This window comes from Hippocampus bargibanti, linkage group LG09, assembly GCF_051943395.1.
Source record: "Hippocampus bargibanti isolate YZ-2025 linkage group LG09, ASM5194339v1, whole genome shotgun sequence".
In the NCBI taxonomy this organism is placed as follows: domain Eukaryota; kingdom Metazoa; phylum Chordata; class Actinopteri; order Syngnathiformes; family Syngnathidae; genus Hippocampus; species Hippocampus bargibanti.
The window spans coordinates 2,447,713-2,467,584 of NC_142742.1; the positions used below are offsets into that span (position 1 = coordinate 2,447,713).

The 19,872-nt window shown below is 40.2% G+C and overlaps 1 protein-coding gene and 1 long non-coding RNA gene across 6 annotated transcripts in view; one reads left to right on the forward strand and one right to left on the reverse strand.

The window, feature by feature from the left end:
- The window catches only part of LOC148893266 (uncharacterized), a 115,356-nt gene extending 113,871 nt beyond the window's left edge, over positions 1 to 1,485 (forward strand). Inside the window, exon 2 of the long non-coding RNA XR_016115985.1 lies at positions 479 to 1,485. This is a non-coding gene — a long non-coding RNA (uncharacterized LOC148893266). The remainder of the gene's footprint in view (positions 1 to 478) is intronic.
- map4k5 (mitogen-activated protein kinase kinase kinase kinase 5) overlaps positions 343 to 19,872 on the reverse strand; it is a 33,591-nt gene continuing 14,061 nt past the window's right edge. For 2 of the 5 annotated variants that reach the window (XM_089004341.1, XM_089004339.1), the window contains 20 exons: positions 19,536 to 19,594; positions 19,381 to 19,448; positions 18,056 to 18,094; positions 16,575 to 16,619; positions 16,300 to 16,342; positions 15,312 to 15,522; positions 14,345 to 14,430; positions 13,674 to 13,715; positions 12,927 to 13,011; positions 12,758 to 12,837; positions 11,525 to 11,585; positions 10,039 to 10,153; positions 8,720 to 8,778; positions 7,094 to 7,197; positions 6,821 to 6,998; positions 6,370 to 6,438; positions 6,179 to 6,271; positions 4,875 to 4,945; positions 3,005 to 3,060; positions 343 to 1,584 (listed from right to left, as the gene is read on the reverse strand). In XM_089004341.1, the coding sequence (XP_088860467.1) occupies positions 1,497 to 1,584; positions 3,005 to 3,060; positions 4,875 to 4,945; positions 6,179 to 6,271; positions 6,370 to 6,438; positions 6,821 to 6,998; positions 7,094 to 7,197; positions 8,720 to 8,778; positions 10,039 to 10,153; positions 11,525 to 11,585; positions 12,758 to 12,837; positions 12,927 to 13,011; positions 13,674 to 13,715; positions 14,345 to 14,430; positions 15,312 to 15,522; positions 16,300 to 16,342; positions 16,575 to 16,619; positions 18,056 to 18,094; positions 19,381 to 19,448; positions 19,536 to 19,594 (1,652 nt within the window). In that variant the 3' untranslated portion in view covers positions 343 to 1,496. The remainder of the gene's footprint in view (positions 1,585 to 3,004; positions 3,061 to 4,874; positions 4,946 to 6,178; positions 6,272 to 6,369; positions 6,439 to 6,820; positions 6,999 to 7,093; positions 7,198 to 8,719; positions 8,779 to 10,038; positions 10,154 to 11,524; positions 11,586 to 12,757; positions 12,838 to 12,926; positions 13,012 to 13,673; positions 13,716 to 14,344; positions 14,431 to 15,311; positions 15,523 to 16,299; positions 16,343 to 16,574; positions 16,620 to 18,055; positions 18,095 to 19,380; positions 19,449 to 19,535; positions 19,595 to 19,872) is intronic. The other 3 variants (XM_089004340.1, XM_089004342.1, XR_016115984.1) reach the window with 2 other exon arrangements.

The following is a 19,872-nucleotide window of genomic DNA, read 5'->3' on the forward strand; positions in this document are numbered from 1 at the left end:
TTCAGTTTCAGAAGGTCCCGCCCCCTTGTTCGTGACATCACGCCAGGACGTCTTACCTTGCTCGAGAATGAAAACAATGGCTTCAGATTCGGAGATGATGTTTTCTTGTTACTCATCCAGTTATGAATATGATTCAAATAGTTCTAAAGAGGAAAGCATAAATGTTTGCAATCGATTAAAAAAGTCCTTTCATCTCATTTTGAGGCGTTTGGACTCGAATGTAGTGCCCAGAAAATGCACAAGATGGCGCCCAAGCTCCGTTGGAAATGGGCTGATTTGTCTGCTGGGAATTTGTGTCAACTAGTATCAAATAGTAGTCTTTCTTGGTGCAACAAACAACGATTCACCATCGCGTTATTTATGTGTTTTCCTTCTAATTTCGCCATCAACACGAAATTTTCAGACCAAACAAAGTACCCAAAATGCATGGTGTGTCGCTTTCTCGGTCAGGGGCGTTCCTTCAGTGACGTCACGTCAGGCATCGTCAACTCAAAAACAAGACTTCCTGAATATTCAGCGCGAGTCTTAAAACGTAAAATATAGCTATATGCCGTGGAATCTTATTAAAATACGCTGAGTAGAAGTTATTTTACAAATTATGGACACAACTTGTCCGGAGGCGTCGGTTGTCCTTTAAGTTATTTCAACAACTTTCACTACTTATAATGGTCAGCAGGCCGTGGTTTCAATATGCACACTTTTTCAACATCCATCGCATATATGCACACACGATGTCAGCAACAGGTTCTTTTTTTTTTTTTTTTCAATTAAAACAAAACAAAAAAAATAAACAGCGTAGGTTATCACATTTTGCAAAGGGAATGCAAAGATGTCAGAAGCGCGTCGTCACTCATGTTGTCCTTTTAAATTACTTTTTTTGTTTTAAAAAGGAAAAAAATGTACAAAAGTGCTTGCACGGTGCAAATAAGAAATTAAAGGTCTATAAAAGAGTAAAAGTAAAGAGAAGATTACACAATTGTACATTATATTCAAGGTTAAAAAAAAAAAAAGAAAAGAAGTTTGGATGTGACTATGTTACAACGCAAGTAGAACCCAAAAGCTTCTCAGAAAGGCTGCCGGTTATTTAGGTAGTCCGAGATACCCGAGGTTAATATTAATCATGATAATAAATATTGCTTAAATAAAGCGCAAGTGGCTCAGGTGGGTTGTGTTGCTCTGCTTGAATTGGATGGCAGAAAGCTCCAAACCTCTTGGCGCTAAAAGTCTCCCAAAAAAAAGATACTCACCAGCTTTTAATGGCACTTATAAGACCTCCGGAGAAAGTGGCTGTAAAATGGAGATGTCTAAAAAAAAAAATAATAATAATAATACAAAATTCATATTTGTAACCTTCTGCGATGATGCACGTTCCTCACGGGCTCCTTGTGAGTCCGACGAGCTGAGGAGGGGGTGCTCAATGGAAACAACATCCCATGACACCCCCCACCTTCCCAAAGATAAAATAAAATAAAAATAAAAAAAAAACACTTGATGGATCAGTAACTGTTCTCATGACCCGCTAGGATATAAAGGTTGCTCAGCGCCGTTGGGTTGTCCGTGGGTCGGCTTTCCAGAACCACAACCCTAAAAGGGGGAGAGGGCACGGTTAAGGGCATAACAGTGGAATATTGTGGAGAAAAGCAGCAATAATAATAATAATAATAATTCTTCTTATTATTATTAATGGGTTGAAAGTGATTGTTAGTAAAGGAAAGAAGAAGAGGAAGGAAGAAGAAGCGTGAAAGACCGCTGGGAGAGCATTTATAAGACGGACATAATAGGATGTGATGTAATAGGATGTGACATCATGTCAAGGAAGGCAGGATATGACGTATCAGGAAGTCCAAAACGTAAACAAACAAAGCTAAAGAGATGTTTAAAGATGTTCGTATAGCGAATTATCCCAACAATAATAATAATAATAATACGTTTCATTTCTAAGCGCCTTTCAAAACTCTCAAGGTCACTTTACAGTCACAGTATACGTTTTTCTGTGGGTGAGCAGCGGCAGCCATATGCGCCAGCGTTCACTCAACCCGGAAGTAACTTAAATAGAAAGCTAGCTAGCTAGCTAGCTAATAAATAGGTATAACTAGCTAGCTAGATACCAAGGAACATATTGTCCGCATTCTGAGATAGTGTCCACTAGGGGACGGTACCCGGGCTGTCAGGGCCTGCAAAGCCTTCTCTGCTGGCCTAAAAAATATTTGAATCACAGACTAATGTGAATTCTCACGCGACAAATAAAAGAGGCGTTGCAAATTTCCCCATTGTGGGACGAATAAAGGTTTTTCTGATTCGGATATAAGTATTTAATGTTGTTGCTAAAATATCATTTCAGCAGTGGTGGGCCATAAGGGCCTGCAAAGCCTTCTCTGCTGGCCTAAAAAAATATTTGAATCACAGACTAATGTGAATTATATTTTGGCCATGAATTCTTATTAAATAATTCCAAATTGTCTTTCAGCTTCCTTTCATTGCATTTCTTTCCCCTGTTGTGTTGCTTACACATGTGTTTTCATATTTATAATAATAATAATAATAATAATACATTTCATTTATTAGCGCCTTTCAAAACTCTCAAGGTCACTTTACAGTCACAGGATAAGTTTTTTTTCTCTGGGTGAGCAGCGGCAGCCACAAGCGCCAGCGTTCGCTCAAACCGGAAGTAACTCAAATAAATAGAAAGCTAACTAGCTAATAGATAGCATCAAGACTCAGGCTCAAAGTCCTCATCTCTGCATTTGCGTAAATATTGTCTTGAAAATAAATTAATAAATAGACACATAGATACATTTTAAAAATGTATCTAAAGCATTGAACCAATCACATTTCAGCCATCATTTGTGACCAGGGTCAGAAATCGACCTTTCGTCAGCGGGGGAGATATTAGTGGGTGCGCGTGAAGGTGAGCCGGGAGACGAAAGCCCTCCAAGATGGAATTACATAGCGTGCGCGACGATACGCTCAAGAGGCAGCTGGCAAGGGTCGACCGGGAACTCACCTGTCAGATCCGAGGAGGCGAAAAACTCTGCTGGGGTCGCAGATCTCCTGTGTTACCTGTGAATAAACACACGACAGCGTTATATTTGATAATTCTCGAGGAGGTCAGATCGGAAAAACGGATTGATTTCGCAATAATCCTGTACGATGGATTGAATTGGACGTACCTTTATTCGTCTGGCAAAATTACATTTACATTTGACAGCAGCAAAGTTATGAAAGGAAGAGGAAAGGAAAGAAAGAAGTCGAAAAACAAAATACAGGAGCTGCTGGAAAGCCAGCCACTCTCGCGGCGGCACCATCTTGATGTAAAATATAACTAAATAACAATGAATAAAATAAGTTAGCAACTCAAATTGAAGCGTAGAAAGGGTTGTTTATGCTAATTAGCTTTAGCCAAAACATTTTTAAAATAAGTGAGAAATTAACTCATCCACGGCTATTCACAAATTTTTCAGGAATTGAAAATGATGTAAAGTGCCATTCCCGAATTTGTTTGGGCTTTGATTTGTCATGCTTGGGTGCCGCTAAAGCACTGGCCAGACCTCTGGCAATGTTTTTCCCTTGCACGTAATAATAATCATATTAAATTTCATTTATAAGCGCCTTTCAAAACTCTCAAGGTCACTTTACAGTCACAGGATAGGTTTTTCTGTTGGTCAGTAGCGGCAGCCACACACGCCAGCGCTCACTCAACAAGTAACTCAAACAGATAGAAAGTAAGCTAGCTAGCTAATAGATACAATAATAATAATAATAATAATAATACAACGTACTGTATAATCACTTTTTGACAGCTTCAGCTGGTGTTAAAGCACTATATAAATCAATATTTATGTATTGTATTGCATTGTATTTTGGACAGCCGCCCTCATTTCAAGCTCATATAACTCCAGACTCATATAATTTAGGAATTAACACTTTTTTCTGATGAAAGAAGTGCGTTTAACGTTTTCTTATGCTGAATTGAATGTTTAGTAGTCGTAAAACTCAATATTCTGTGGGTCCTGGAATTCAAGTGATAATGACAAAAACCCTGGCACTGAAATGGACTCATTTTTGCACATGTCTGGCAGTGAATGAGTTATTATACTCTAGATTAATTTTTGTTTGTTAAAAAAAAAACACGGAAGATGACATGGATGGGAAAAAAAAACAGCAAAATTTAAGATCAAATTTAAATATCAAATTCATGCGCAAAAAAATCCCTAAAAATGTAAGAATGTGGTAACATTTTGAGAATTATGATCAAAATGTGAACAAAATATAACTGTCAAGTAGCGTCATAGCTCTCGTGTCCCGGGTGCTTGAACGCACCACGTGTACACAAAGACTGTTGACATGATCGCTGATCGGCCAAGGTGAAGCAAATGGAGTGGGTGTGGGAGGGGGCGAGTGGGCGACACCTGCGAGGTGTTGAGCACTCGACTCGGACCAGGAGCGAGATGTGATCCGGGTCTCGGGTGTTGACAGAGGCGCCCGACGGAACAAATGTCCATCGAAGAGTCGCTCGCCCGTGAAGGAATCGTACCCACGCAAAAGATGAATTATTTAACGTCGCTCGCTGTTGTGTTTATGACGATCAATTTTGCATGCCCGCTGACATTTAAAGAGAAAAAAAAAAATAATCATCCAGATGGCCGCCAAGCCACGTGCGGTAGGTATCGATTTCCATCAAAACAAAATGCTTCACCGCGCTGCGATCTCTTGAACTTTTATCGTGCGAGCGGGAGCGACTAATGATCGGGTTCACTCCCATGACGAGATCATTACCTGTCGCGCGCGCACAAAGTCACCCGTCTCACCTGCACGGTGCAACGTGGTAGCATCCAGATGGACAATACACAAGACACACAAGTCGCTACACTCGCCTCATTCGATTTGAAGCTCTTTCCCTGCATGCCGTGCTTCCAGAAGGCCAGGACGCTGTCCTGCAGACAAACTGCGGGGATGAAAGCACACGCGTGTTCACTTGATCAAACGGGAAGACAACATGCTTGCCTACAACAATCGTTCAAATATTTGTGCATTGATGGGTGGATGGTTGGATGGAAGGATGGGGTTGGATTGGGTATTTGGATGCAAGGATGGTTGGATGGATGATTGGATGATGGCCGGATGAGGTTGGATGGGTGGGTGATTGGGGGGCTGGATGGGTGGTTGGTTGAAAGGATGGTTGGATGAGCAGATGGTTGGATGAATGGGTGGTTGGATGAATAGATGGAGGTATGGTTTGATAAAAGTGTGGTTGGATTGATGGTTGGATGCATGGATGGTTGGATGATGGTTGCATGATGGACGCATAAGGTTGGATGGGTGGGTGATTGGAGGCTGGATGGATGGATGGTTGGATGAAAGGATGGGTGGATGGATGATTGAATGGTTGGATGATGGATGAGGTTGGTTGGGTGGGTGATTGGGGGCTGGATGGATGGGTGGGTGGTTGGATGAAATGATGGTGGGATGAATGTGTGGTTGGATGAATGGGTGGTTGGATGGAGGTATGGTTGGATAAAAGGGTGGTTGGATGGATGGATGGATGAAAGGATGGGTGGTTGGATGGATGGTTGGACGGATGGTTGGGTGGATGGATGATTGAATGGTTGGATGATGGATGAGGTTGGGTGGGTGGGTGATTGGAGGCTGGATGGATGGGCGGGTGGCTGGATGAAATGATGGTGGGATGAATGTGTGGTTGGATGAATGGGTGGTTGGATGGAGGTATGGTTGGATAAAAGGGTGGTTGGATGAATGGATGGATGGATGGTTGGATGAAAGGATGGGTGGTTGGATGGATGGTTGGACAGATGGTTGGGTGGATGGATGATTGAATGGTTGGATGATGGATGAGGTTGGGTGGGTGGGTGATTGGTGGCTGGATGGATGGATGGGTGGCTGGATGAAATGATGGTGGGATGAATGTGTGGTTGGATGAATGGGTGGTTGGGTGAATGCATGGTTGGATGGAGGTATGGTTGGATAAAAGGGTGGTTGGATGAATGGATGGATGTATGGTTGGATGAAAGGATGGGTGGTTGGATGGATGGATGTATGGATGATTGGGGATGGATGTATGGTTGGACGGTTGTATGGTTGGATGGATGATTGGATGGATGACTGGTTGGATGCATGTCTGGTCGGATGGATCCATGGTTGGATGGATAGAAAATCTTACCGACAGATCCGATACCAAAGTCAAAACTGAGCTCGGATGCTAGCTTCTTATTGGACTTCAATTTGCCTTGAAGGTTAACAATCTTCAAATTTTCTATGTGGGGGGGAAAAACAAATACAATCGATCCGATTTTCGACATCTAATGATTGGATGACAACTACAGGGTGTGGGGGGGGGGGGTGTCCACTTACGGTCCAAACACACCAACACGGTGTCTCTCTCCAGCTGGGTAACATGGATTGCATCCATTTGCTGATTATCTACGAGGGAGAGATAAAACGGCTTGAGAATTTCTTATCGCATCTGTCATGGAAAATGTCATCACAATACAATAATACAGTACAGTAAAGTCTCGTTATATCGATATCGGATATATCGATAGTCCCGGTTATATCGATACTATTTCTATGCACGCACGGAGAAAATTACATGCAAACAGGGTCGGATATATCGATAGTCCCGGTTATATCGATATTTTTTCGGACTCCCTTGAATATCGATATAACGAGACTTTACAGTATATAAATAAATCATATCCACACACCAAAAGCGATCAATCGTACCAGGCCAAGTCTTATCAAAGACAACGTCCGTGACAGCCCTGTTTCATCCAAACGCCCGAGCGCGATACGAAGAACTTACTCGTTCCCATCTCGGTGAACCAGGACGAGCAGGAGTTGAGGTTAATGGTCTCGAAACGCACCACCTGACCAGCCTCGGCGCCCTGGCCGATAGCCACGCACAGCAACGGGTACTCTTGCTCGGGCACCACCAGCATCTCGAATACTTTCAGCGGGCTGGGAAGCGGGAAGTCAAAGTGCTGCCAGGGTGGCGGGTAGGAGGCGGGGCATAGGAAATGTGTGTCAAAGGTGGCGTTGGGGTACCCGGGTGGGTTCACACCAGGCGGAAAGTCACCTTGATGAGCATGAACCTCTGCATGGGTTCATACCACTGCAGGAGGACGATACCGGACTGCAGAGCCCCGCATAGATATTTGTGACCTGTGTATGGGTTCCTCACTGTCAAGTAAAAATACTGCATGTTACTGCATCGCAATGAAAATAATACTTCATGTCGTGGTAAGGGTTGTTAAATTCAGTTTATTTTATCTTAGGTAAAAATTGGCTGGTTCAAAGAAGTACAAATGACGGCTGAAGAAACCTTTTCATCGATGGACCACTCCTGTACGACTGAGAGCTTACACAGACGTAGGTAAAAATTGGTTTTCTCAAGAGCACTTTGTCACATCTCGGCTGGATTTCTGTAAAGCGTTTTTAAATTTAGAGTCAGCTAATCCTCCATCAAGTGTGTCCAGTTGGTCCAAAACACTGCTTTTTACAGGTAGGAGCACATAACTCAGACTCTGGCATTCTTGAGCATTTTACAGTTCTTTTTAAGATTCAATTTTTTCAAAATTGTCTCACCCTACCATGCCTTGATGCCTAAGGTCTGTTGACCAGTCGGTATTAGGACTAAGCGAAGGCTCAGAGGGGATCGAGTCATTTTTGTTGCCTGTTCCTCTATTTACAAAGTTCTTCCGCTAAATGTTAAGCAAGTGGCCCCTCGCTGCCTTGTACCTTGTCTTAAGATTGATTTTTAGTCTTTGGACTTTCACTCAGTGATAGAGAATAGACAGAAAATAATCATATTTATCATATAATATATAACATTTCTTGGGATGGAACATATTTAAAAGTTTCATGCTTAGAAGGCCCATAAGGGAAGCACAGAATATCTGGGGTCAATCTGAGGTGAACGGACACATCCTGTTAAACTGTCATCTTCATGTAGGAGATCTGGCTTTGGTCTATTTTTAGGACTTGGTCAACTCCTTCACAAGAAGAGCTCATTAGCCAGGTTACAAATCTATCAATTCATGGTAAATACAACCCATTAAAATGTCTACGTTCTGTTGTTTTATGGACGTTGGTGCTTGGCATGTTCAGGGGTATTCAAATCAAGAAGACTGTTTTACTAATGTATCACTTTGATTTGCTCTCAATGGCTAGCTTGGCAGAGGGTTGAAGACACTGGGCGTCGGGCATGAATGGCTACGTCCCCTGCCGGCAGTAAAAGACACTCTTCCTGTGTTCGAGCCTTTGTTCACAGTATCCGACAAACATCTCTGACACTCAGACTTGGTTTGTGGTTTGACTGTTTTCTGGCTTGTGCACTGTTTATGACTAATTTATTGTTTTTTTTTTAATGATTTTTTTTAAACCGTTTACTTTTGGACTTAAGTACCGTATTTTCTGCACTATAAGGTGCACCTAAAAGAAAATATTGTTTTCAAAACCTGAACGTGCACCTCATAATGCGGTGCACCTTATGTATGGAAAAGGTTTACAAATATGTCATTTGTAGAAAGTGGCATTATAGTCCAGAAAATACGGTACATTGAGAGTCGGGACTTGTTTTATTGTACTTTTGCTTCAGTAAAAACGATGTGTGCACTTTTGACACCCATGTTGCCAGGGTACATTTGGACAAAATGGACAAATAAAAGCCCAAATAGTGCAATAAGGGGGGGTGGGAACTCACCGATGCAGCATTTGTGACAACCTTTTGTATCGGGGATCTTGGTCGTCAAGGCGAACCTCCTAAGGGGACAAAATAGCTCTCTATCAGCCCTGCTGAAAAGAGACCATGACGTTGTAAATCGGGCGGAGTCGGACAAAGCCTCCATTTTGGTTGCGAGCTGGCTCATTTTTTACAAGCGAGTAGATGGCAAAGGGGGCATACACAATAAGAGGTTGACTATTTTGCAGTGCAAGTTTGGAAAAATTGGGATTTGGACAGAAAACAAAATTTTGCCCACAAAAAAAAAAAATCCTAGCCCGATTAATTAGCGAATTGGAATCCATGGCCTAGGTTGATTAATTCATTCACTGCCATTCCCGAATTTATTTGTTGATTACTTCTATTGTCCTGCCTGATTATGGGGTCGACGACTGGCCTGATTGCCCCATTTGCTCTGGTATCACCTCATCAGCATAAATAAGCCTATGTTGCCTAAGAAGTCTGTTGTACGAATGATCCAAATTCAACCTCACCCCACCATAGCGATTTAGTGAAGGGTTTTGCTGTTTTATGAAAATAGCTTCTTTTACTCCCCTTTCAAACCATCTAAGTAATCAGTCAGGAAAAGAGAAGTAATCAGTGTAGCCTCAGGGAATAGTCCTCTGCTCCCCCCCAACCTGAGAGCAGGGACCTATCATAGCAGAGTCTGGCACCGCCACGTCTTGACAGTAGGGATATATATACATATATATAGGGCCATAACTACCAGCAAATTTTAGTTCGCTGACGAAGCCTCTTGGATAAGAAGAGAAACGTCCCACACCTTCAAAGAAGTACAGATGACGGCTGAAGAAACCTTCTCATCAATGGACCACTCCTGTACGACTGAGAGTTTACACAGACGTAGCAATTAACCCTTTTTTTTCCGATGAAAGAAGAGAGTCTGAGGTTTCTAACGCTGCATTGAATGTTTATGTCGTTATAAAACTCAATATTCTGTGGATCCTGCAATTTGAGTGAAAATGACAAAAACCCTGGCACTGGGGTAGACACAATTTTTGCACATCGTCTGGCAGTGAATGAGTTAAGAAAGGTGGGTCAGTTATTTCCTGGCTAATTGTACCCTCTAGTAAATCACACCACACTTTTTTTCAGTCTGGATTGATTCAGACATAGTACTACTGAAGGCCTAGCGATAAAATTCACTGGTAGCGCTCCACGATTGGCTGAATTAATTAGTAATGTCTTATTAATCCATTAATTTATCAGGGATATGGTATCTGTGACTGAATTTTCATCTGCAGGGATATAAATGATTAAGCAAACATCACCGCAGTCACCTTGGCAGAATCTTGTCCGGAAAACGATGCGTCTGGAGCTGGGCGGCCAAACCGGGTTTCTTCAGCTGCTCAAAGAGCCCAATGAGGTTGTGAGAATACAGCTGGAAGTTTTTCCCTGCGGGACACCACCGTCACAGTCAACATCATTTGACGCATTTTCTTGCGCCGGCGCCATAGAACAGCAGTGGCAGCGTGGACATTTTCAGCGTGGTTAGTTAGACGTGAGCGGCGCGACAAGTGTGACGATGGTGTGAGGCGCGTTACCTTCTGATGAAGTCGGTTAGTAGAGCGTCAAGTGAAGCCAGGTGGGAGGGGTGGTGGGCATTGTTCAATGGACAGAAACGAGAAGAGAGCAGATGTTTAGCTGATTCCGATAAAAAAAAAAGGGGGGTGACGGTTTGTTGTCCTATAAACATTATTAAAATGACTTCAAGATGGCGCCGCGAGAGTGGCTGCCTTTACACGAGGTCCTGCATTTAGATTTTCTACTTCTTCCTTTCCTTTCCTCTGCCTTTCATCACTTTCATAACTGCTGTGGAATGTAAATTTTTCCACAGCGAGACTAATAAAGGCCATAATAATGAGAATCATAATCATCTTTATTGCCAAGTATGTAGAACACACAAGGAATTTGTTTCCGGTAGAACACGTTGCACTAGTATCATCATCAAAAAAATTGCAAAGAGGCACTCCTCTCGGACCCAGCATGCAAGGCACTTATAATGACTTTAACAAACATAATAAACACGAAAACGCCAATTTATGATCGATTTGCGTTACTGTTTAAAGGACAACCGACACCTTTTTTATTTCCTAACTGACATCCGAAAAACGTTTTAGAGCATCTAAGATACCCAAAACACGTAGGCTGATATTTTTAGTCAAATGCAAAACAACAATAAAAATGACTTAAAGTGTGCTAAAACTGCAACAAATTGAGCTGCGAATTGGGGATTTTCACGTCAGGATACTCCTTCACAAACTGCCATGCTCCAGAATCAAAACAATTGTTTCAGAGAGTTTAGATTAGGAGAAGATGCTTTCTTGTTACTCTTCCAATTATGAATATGATTCAAATAGTTCTGAAGAGGAAAGCATACATGTTTGCAATCGATTAAAGAAGTCCTTCCTTATCAATTCTAGCCGTGTGGACTCCAATGTCTCTCCAACGAGAGAGAGTGACACATTCTTACAAAAAAAAAGCTACAACTCGAGTGCGGTTTTGATCGACAACATGTAGTATGAACGGGAGTATTTACAGTTAGTCATACATGACAAAAGGGAGGACTATGTTTTTTTTTTTTTTAATCTAAACCTCCGAGGTCGGTTCGATAAGATTTCGCAGCAGCGGCTCTTGCGGAGCACACGGATAACACAAAAGGAAAACAATGTCTATTTTCAGGATGGGCGGCGTTGCCAGATAACGCGGGACAAAAGCAGCGCAGGGCGATGACGACGACGGGTAATGTGGGATCTCGTTACTTACCCGATAAAGACATCAGGTTGTTGTTGATAACGTACAGCCATGTGCACTTCCTGGGGAACAGCTACGGGGAGACATAAAGGCGAGGTGTGAATGACCAATGAAACAACGCGTGATTGTCGCTCTCAAAAAAAAGGAATGCTTCGATGCAAACAAATAAGCACATTGACTCATTCGCTGCCATTCCGGGATTTATAAGGGAATTGAAAAGCGTGACATGGAGCGCCATTCCCGAATTTGTTCAGGTTTTATTTTTGTTCTTGCAGAGGTGCCGATAAAGCGCTGGTCAGACCTCTGGCAATGGTGTTCCCCTTCCACGAGGTGGAAGCATTTGCCTTTTTTTCCCCCATGTTAGCGCTTTGTTCCAGCTTCAGCTATACAGGTAACATTGGAGTTACGACCGGGTTCCATTCCGACAAAATCGGTCGTAAGTCAAACGGTCGTAAGTCGAAATCTATTCAAAATGGCCGACGTGACGTTTACACGACAGGATTGTTCCAGCTTCAGCTTTTGTTAAAGCACTATATAAATCAATATGTATTGTATTTTGTACATGCACATCCATTTCAACCTCAGATACAGTAAAGTCTCGTTATATCGATATCGGATATATCGATAGTCCCGGTTATATCGATACTATTTCTATGCACGCACGAAGAAAATTACATGCGAACAGGGTCGGATATATCGCTAGTCCCGGTTATATCGATATTTTTTCGGACTCCCTTGAATATCGATATAACGAGACTTTACTGTACTTCCAGATTCATATACAGTAAAGTCTCGTTATATCGATATTCAAGGGAGTCCGAAAAAATATCGATATAACCGGGACTATCGATATATCCGACCCTGTTTGCATGTAATTTTCTCCGTGCGTGCATAGAAATAGTATCGATATAACCGGGACTATCGATATATCCGATATCGATATAACGAGACTTTACTGTAATTTAGGAATTAACACTTTTTTCTGCTTAAAAAAGAGAGTCTAAGGTTTCTAACGCCGTATTGAATGTTTATGTAGTCCTAAAAGTCAATATTCTGTAAGTTCTGCACTTTGAGTGAAAATGACAAAAACCCTGGCACTGGAGTAGATATATTTTAGCACATAGTCTGGCAGTAAATGAGTGGAAAAAAAAAATCATGACGGAAGAATATGTTATGTTAAATTATGGAGTCTTATGCTTGGAATATTAAATCTGATGAGGGGCTTGGATCCCCGCCCAACTTTACCTGCTCCATCGTGGCCTCATGTAGTTCGTTCAAATTGAGCGTATAGATACCATCCTCTGTCCCAAAGATCAGGTACTGGTCTGGGGGCACGGGGGGTACATACACGTGTCATAATGCCGCAAAAAAAGTCTTATGCGGTTTTGGTGTGATTGCATGAAATTGACGTCACCTTTGGTGTCCGGATGGATCCAAGATGTGGCACAGTTGATCTTCAGAGGACACCCATCGAACACTTTGGAGAAACAAGCGCCCATCTGCCACAATAAATGACATTTAACAAAATTTATTTAAAAAAAATATATATACAGTAAAGTCTCGTTATATCGATATCGGATATATCGATAGTCCCGGTTATATCGATACTACAGTAAAGTCTCGTTATATCGATATCGGATATATCGATAGTCCCGGTTATATCGATACTATTTCTATGCACGCACGGAGAAAATTACATGCAAACAGGGTTGGATATATCGATAGTCCCGGTTATATCGATATTTTTTCGGACTCCCTTGAATATCGATATAACGAGACTTTACTGTATTTCGATGCACGCACGGAGAAAATTACATGCAAACAGGGTCGTCGGATATATCGATAGTCCCGGTTATATCGAAATTTTTTCGGACTCCCTTGAATATCGATATAACGAGACTTTACTGTATATAAAAGGGTGCAGAAGCATGTTACAAGGCAGTTACGTAAACAGAGTGCTGCTCAGCATGATGTTAGCATATATCGTGAAGGCTTTTGGGTGCGCCTTATACACCGGAAAATACAGTATTTTTATTTTGTGGGATCTCTATTTCATTGCAGAATTCCCGAACTGTGATTTAAAAGTGACGTTAATATAAAAAATGAGATGATTTTGGAAATAGTGCAGTCCCATCACTTTGAATAGAGACGTTTCACTCACCAGCACTTTCGGTGTGGGCGGCAAGCCGTTGATAGTCGGTTTCTAGCGTCGGAGAAAAGGAGACAAACTGAGATGATGACTTTTGATTTAGCTTCAAAACCAAAATCTAATTTTCGTAATAAAATGTCAATAATTGAACAACGGCAAGAATACCAGGATGCGTTGATGGTGCATCCTGAAAATAGTCACAGCATCAGTACACAGACGCCCCCCTACTTACGAACATGCGAGTTACGAACAACGGGACATACGAACATTTTTGTAGTAACATATGTAGTATTCTCTCCAGTTGTAAATGTACATATGTTTATATAGCATATATTTTATTAAATGTTTATTTTTCAGTACAAACCAATACAGGTTACTTAAGAAAGCCTTAAACATACTTATAAAAGACTTAAACATACATTCCATACAAAATATAGCACTGAAGCAACTTATGAACAAATTCACCTTACGAACAACTGTTCGGAACATATCTCGTTCGTAAGTTGGGGAGTGTCTGTATTTCAATTTCTATAGGTTCAATACAAGGTTATAGAAGACCAAATTGCAAAAAATAAAAATAAAAAAACAAAAAAACGGAAGACTTTTCAATGGTTGTATGCACATTTAACGTTTAATGTCATCAATGTGACATTTTACGCATATACGGCGGACAAAATACATACGGGAAAATCCGTCTTTGGCTTCCGATGTGCCCGGTGGGGTGTCGGCTTGGGACTGTCGCCGTTGACGCTTCCGTCCGAATCGTCGTCTTAGGGAATGAGGCAAAAAAAAAAAAAAAAAAAAAGCAAAGTTATTATTGGACACGATTGGACAATCGGATGCATAGAAACACGGTGAAGTTCCGCCTCACCTTTGCCTTCGGATTTACTGACAGCTTTGTAAAGAAGAAATAAAATGACTTTGAACGTGCAAAATTCACATCTTTTCTTGGGATTGAAAATGGCGGCAAAGCACAAATCTTGGGACTCAAAATGGCGGCAAAGTGTATGACAATATGACCCCTTAAGACTTTCACTAATGAACCACAGAAAACCCGGAAGGGAGCCCGCGCTGAGAAGAAAGTAGTGTCAGCGCAAAGCGGTAATGCGTACGTGGAACCGCCGCGGCTTGGAATTGAAGCGGATTTACATGGGACAGGAAATGTGAGAGACAATCTCTTTTCGTCAGTGGATGCTAAAGATTCGTATTTGCGTTCAACATTTGCTGTATGTCATGGATATTGGCATATTTGACGATAAAACATTTAGCGTGTAGCAGACGTGCACATTTCACTATGACCTCCCTGACCCACTGGTGAAAAGGACGCTTACATCCTCTCCTCTTTTATCTAGAATTGCTTCATTCAACAAATAGGGTGCAGAAAGTGCTTAAAATTGAAAAACTGTCTCAGTCTTTTGTGTTGTGTCACATTATTTGTTATTTAGTTTTTTTTTGGACTTCAAGATGGTGCCGCGAGAGTGGCTGCCTTTACAGCAGCTCCTGTATTTTGTTTTTGCTGCTGTGAAATGTCAATTTCTCCACTGTGAGACAAATAAGGGCTAATATAATGTAATCTAATCTAACCTAAAACCTTTCTGAAGTACCTGTAACAGATGTAGAAGAACTGTTCCTATTCCTGCATGTCCTTACCCTGGTCCGAAGCATGAGACAAGAGGCCGGGGCTGCTGACGCTGACAGAAAGGTAGTCCGGCGACGAACTCTCAGCCTTGTTGGCCTGCTCCGGCGTGCTCCGGCGTCGCGCCGCCTGGCCCGGACCGTTTTCCGCGTTGGGGAAGCGTCGCACCGTCAGTAAGCGATCATCGCCGAGACCTGCGTCCTCACCGGGGAATTGCAAGCGGGGCTGCAGGAAAAGAGACAATAGGGAGGCGACAGTCAAGTCGGGTCAAGTTTATTTTTATAGACTAAAGAGGGACTCAAAGGAGGACAAAACTGGTCTAAAATGAAGCATATTCTGAAAGTTGAAATTAAATAATTAAAAAATAAAAATAAATACAATAATACGATAATTAAAAAAAATAAGATAATAATAAAATTAACGAATAAAATAATAAAATACAATAATAAAACACAATAGTAAAATAAAATAATAAAATACAATAATAAAATAATAAAATATGATAAAATAATAAAATATCAAAATCATAACATCGTAATATTGTAACATCGTAAAATCTTAAAAATCACAAAATATAAAATAAAGGCAAACGCGCTCTAAAGACACATTAAAACGTAATTAAATTAAAAAAACTTAGAAATGAAAAACTAAAAATTAAAATCAGAAAAAAAAAATCAGAAACAAAAACTAAAAAATAAAATCACTAAATCACAAAATAAGGCAAACCTGCTCTAAAAATAAATTACAACTAAATTGCAAAAAAAAAACTTATAAAAAAATAAAATTGTGAAATTATAAAAATTATTACAACTAAATTGAAAAAACAAATTGGGCATTTTCAGAAAGTCCCGCCCCCAGTTCGTGACGTCACGCCAAGACGTCTTGAATTGCTGGAGAATCAAAACATTGGCGGACATAACGTACTGTCTGACAGAGGAAGCCATTTTTCTGAGCTTATCGGACAATTATTTGCGGGACTGCGATGTGTTATTTCACTCTCACCTTCGGGGGCCGGGGAGGAGGGTAGCCTGGCTTGAGTGTGTTTCTGAAATATGGAAAAGCAAAGAAGAAACAAAAAGAGAAATGAAAATCTCAATGGCAGACGTCCTTTGACACTGACAGGCTACAGTTTTTTAGCTGCATGGCGTCACAAACGACGAGACTAAAGATGACATTTTTCTTTCATGCCTAATCTCATTGAAGACCATGCATGTGCGTGCGTATGTTTTTGTGTGTGTACTGCTACAGCCGGTGATGAAACACCGGCGTTTCCTCACAGTTCCACTTCTTCGAAGGCGTCCTGGAGGTGAGCGACGTGTCCCCTGAAGCGAAGCAGACAGCGGGGTTACGTTCATCTGTGGCATTTGGGGGATGATGCTTAATTAAGAAGGGGTAATGCAAATTAAATGCAAATGTGGGAAAGGATGGGGGGATATACACTTATTACATCCTTTATGCACATCACTGTCACACAGTGCCCGAATTCAGCCATCTTTTGGATAAAAAAATAAATAAATTTAATTTAATAATTAGCATATCTGTGATCGGCTGTTGTTAAAATAGCTCAAGAATCCACAATTAGAGCACATTTGAAAATTTTGTTGGGCAGATTTTGTGACCAATGGCCCTTTTGGAAGTTGTGGATAAAAACAAAAAAAACAGAACACAATGCTTTGTAAAAATATTTATTTATATATTTATGTATGTTTTTTTGTTTATTTTTGTATTAAGTATTTATTTATTTATGAATTTGTGTATATACAGTATGTATGTGTTCATTTATTTATGAATTGATGTATTTATTTCTTTATTTGTGTATTTGTATATCTATTAATTTATATCGGTTTATTTATTTATAATAATAAAAATAATAATACATTACATTTTCAGCGCCTTTCAAATCTCTAAATTGTGTATGTGTGTATTTACCTCTTTATTTATGTGTATTTATTTGTGTATTTATGCATTTATTTACATATAGTTTGTGTATTAGTGTATGTATTTTTCTATTTATGTATTGATGTATTCATCTCTTTATTTGTGTATTTGTGTATGTATTTATTTATATCCTTATACAGTATTTATTTGTGTATGTGTGTATTTACCTATTTATGAATGTGCTTTTATTTATTTGTGTGTGTATTTATGTATCGGTTCATTATTTATTTATGTATCGATTTATTCTTTATTTATGTATTTATGTATGTATTTATTTGTGTCTTGATTTATTTCTTTTTTGTATATTTATGTATGTGTGTATTTATCTATTTATTTGTTTTTTTATTTCTGTATTTGTTTGTGTATTAATTCATTCATGCATTTATTTACCTGTGTATTAAGTATTTATTTATGCATTTGTGTAATTATGTATTTAATTATTTCTTTATTTGTGTATTTATTTCTTTTTGTGTATTTATTTGTGCATTTATTTCATTGTGTATTGGCGTATGCATGTGTTTATTTATGTATTTATTTGTGCATTTATTTCATTAATTGTGTATTGGCATATGTATGTATGGATTTGTTTATTTATTTATACTACAGAAGCTGTAAGGACATTTACATTTTTTTTTTAAAATCCATAAAATTGGGGAGTTGCATTAACAAACGACATACGGCGCTCGTATGGTTTTGAAATGATTGGAAACGAGCGACTGGATAATTTGCAAATCAACGTTGATTTGGTAGTTTGGACCGATTGGATGCAACACGACAACAGAAACACACAAAAAAAGCAACAGCAGTGTTAAAGAGTTACCGTTGGAACAACTCGTCCTCAACGCTTTTGAGGAGACTCCTTCGGTGGGGGGTGGGGGGGTGGGGGGGATGAGAACGAGATGAGAGCCCAAGACAGGCAGGCCAAAAAGAAGTTTGGAGGGGGAGATACGGAGAAAGACAAGCAAAGCAAAAGGGTGACGTGAGAAGGAGCTTGCTTATACGTTAAAAAAATACAAATAAATGAATAAATAATAAAACATACAGCAAGCCTGGGGGGTTTTGGGGGATAATTCATGCTGATTAAGAATCAAGTGAGTCAGCTCGTCATGAGTTTAAATACAGTGATACCTCAGTTTACGAACCTCTTAAAATGTAATGTATTATTATTATTATTATTATTATTATTATTATTATTATTATTATTATTGGCTTACGAACTTTACGGTTTACGAACGTTACATTGATGAAAATTTTACCTTGGCATACAATCTTTTTTCATACACGGAGCTGCCTCAATGAGGGATGTGTCGTTCGCGAACGAGCGCGTTCTTCTAACAATAAAATGGCAGCCGACTGTTTTTGTCCCCGGCCCCCGTCTTCGGTTAAAGCCACGTGATTGGTCAAGAAAGCAGCAGTGGTTGGGGTGGTTTTAAAATTAAAGAGACAGGCAGACGACAGTGAGAGAGTTTCAACTTTGGTAGTTCAAAGGCAGAGTATAGACTGAAAGGTTAAAATATTCCATCAATCAGGCTCCACAAACAACCTGCACAAGCCATCTGTACACTTGATGCAAAAAGCTATCAACCCAGCTAAACAGAACACAATTGATGAGGAACTAGATACAATTATCGCAGAGAAAGCACCTACAAGGGATCATTCCTCAAGATGGTGAAAGAAGAAGGTTACGTTCCTCATCAAGTGTTTAATGCTGATGAAACCGGCCACTCCATTCAATCAAGCAGTCAACGACCAACACAAAGGTCAATAAAACAACTTTATTCTACAGTACAGTTTCTTTCACAAAGGTAAATAAAACAACTTTATTATACAGTAGTTTATTTCTTTCATTATAATGCCATAGCACTTTTATTACACATAAAATAAGGTATATTTTGTGTAGTTTTAAGGCTTAGAAAATTAGAAAGTAGAAAATTATGTTTTATGGGGACCTGGGAACGGATTATTCTCATTTTAATGGTTTCCTATGGGAAGTTAATTTTTGGGATACACACTTTTCGCCTGACACACTCTGTCTGGGAACCAATTAAATTCGTAAGCCAAGATATCACTGTATTTCATTGTGCAAGGGGGGGGGGGGGAATCAAGCCAATTTTTTTTTTTAAGTGCATCTGCCTTGACGCTTACCTGGATGTTATCCCCCCTTCGGCAAAGGGGCTCCAGGGGGACTGGAAGTCATGATCTTTACTCACGTCCTGCAAAAAGACACAATTCAGAAATAGCAGCGGCTTGATAGGCCTGCACGGCCGGCGTCACCGCCTCCCACTTTTTGATCTTCTCACCATTTCGGAGTGGGCCTCCGTTTCCTTCCTCAGTGGTGGCTCAAACTGCAGCTTGTCGACTGCCGATGACAAGTAGACATTTTTTTTTAAAGGTCAACTGTGTAGAAAAGTGATTTTGCTCAAATCTGCGCAAAATTGACTGCACAGAACAGGAAGTCGCACCTGAGGCCAAGATCTAATTTGAGTTGTTAAATTTAAAAGTATAAAATGGTCTTTTCATTCCAGTTCTGATGTGGTTTTGCAAATTATTCCACTGTATCAAAAGGTAAATTAGTCTTGCTATGTTCCTGAGTGTAAGCGGATATGCTCACTTTGCTGTGTTTCTGTGTTAAAATCA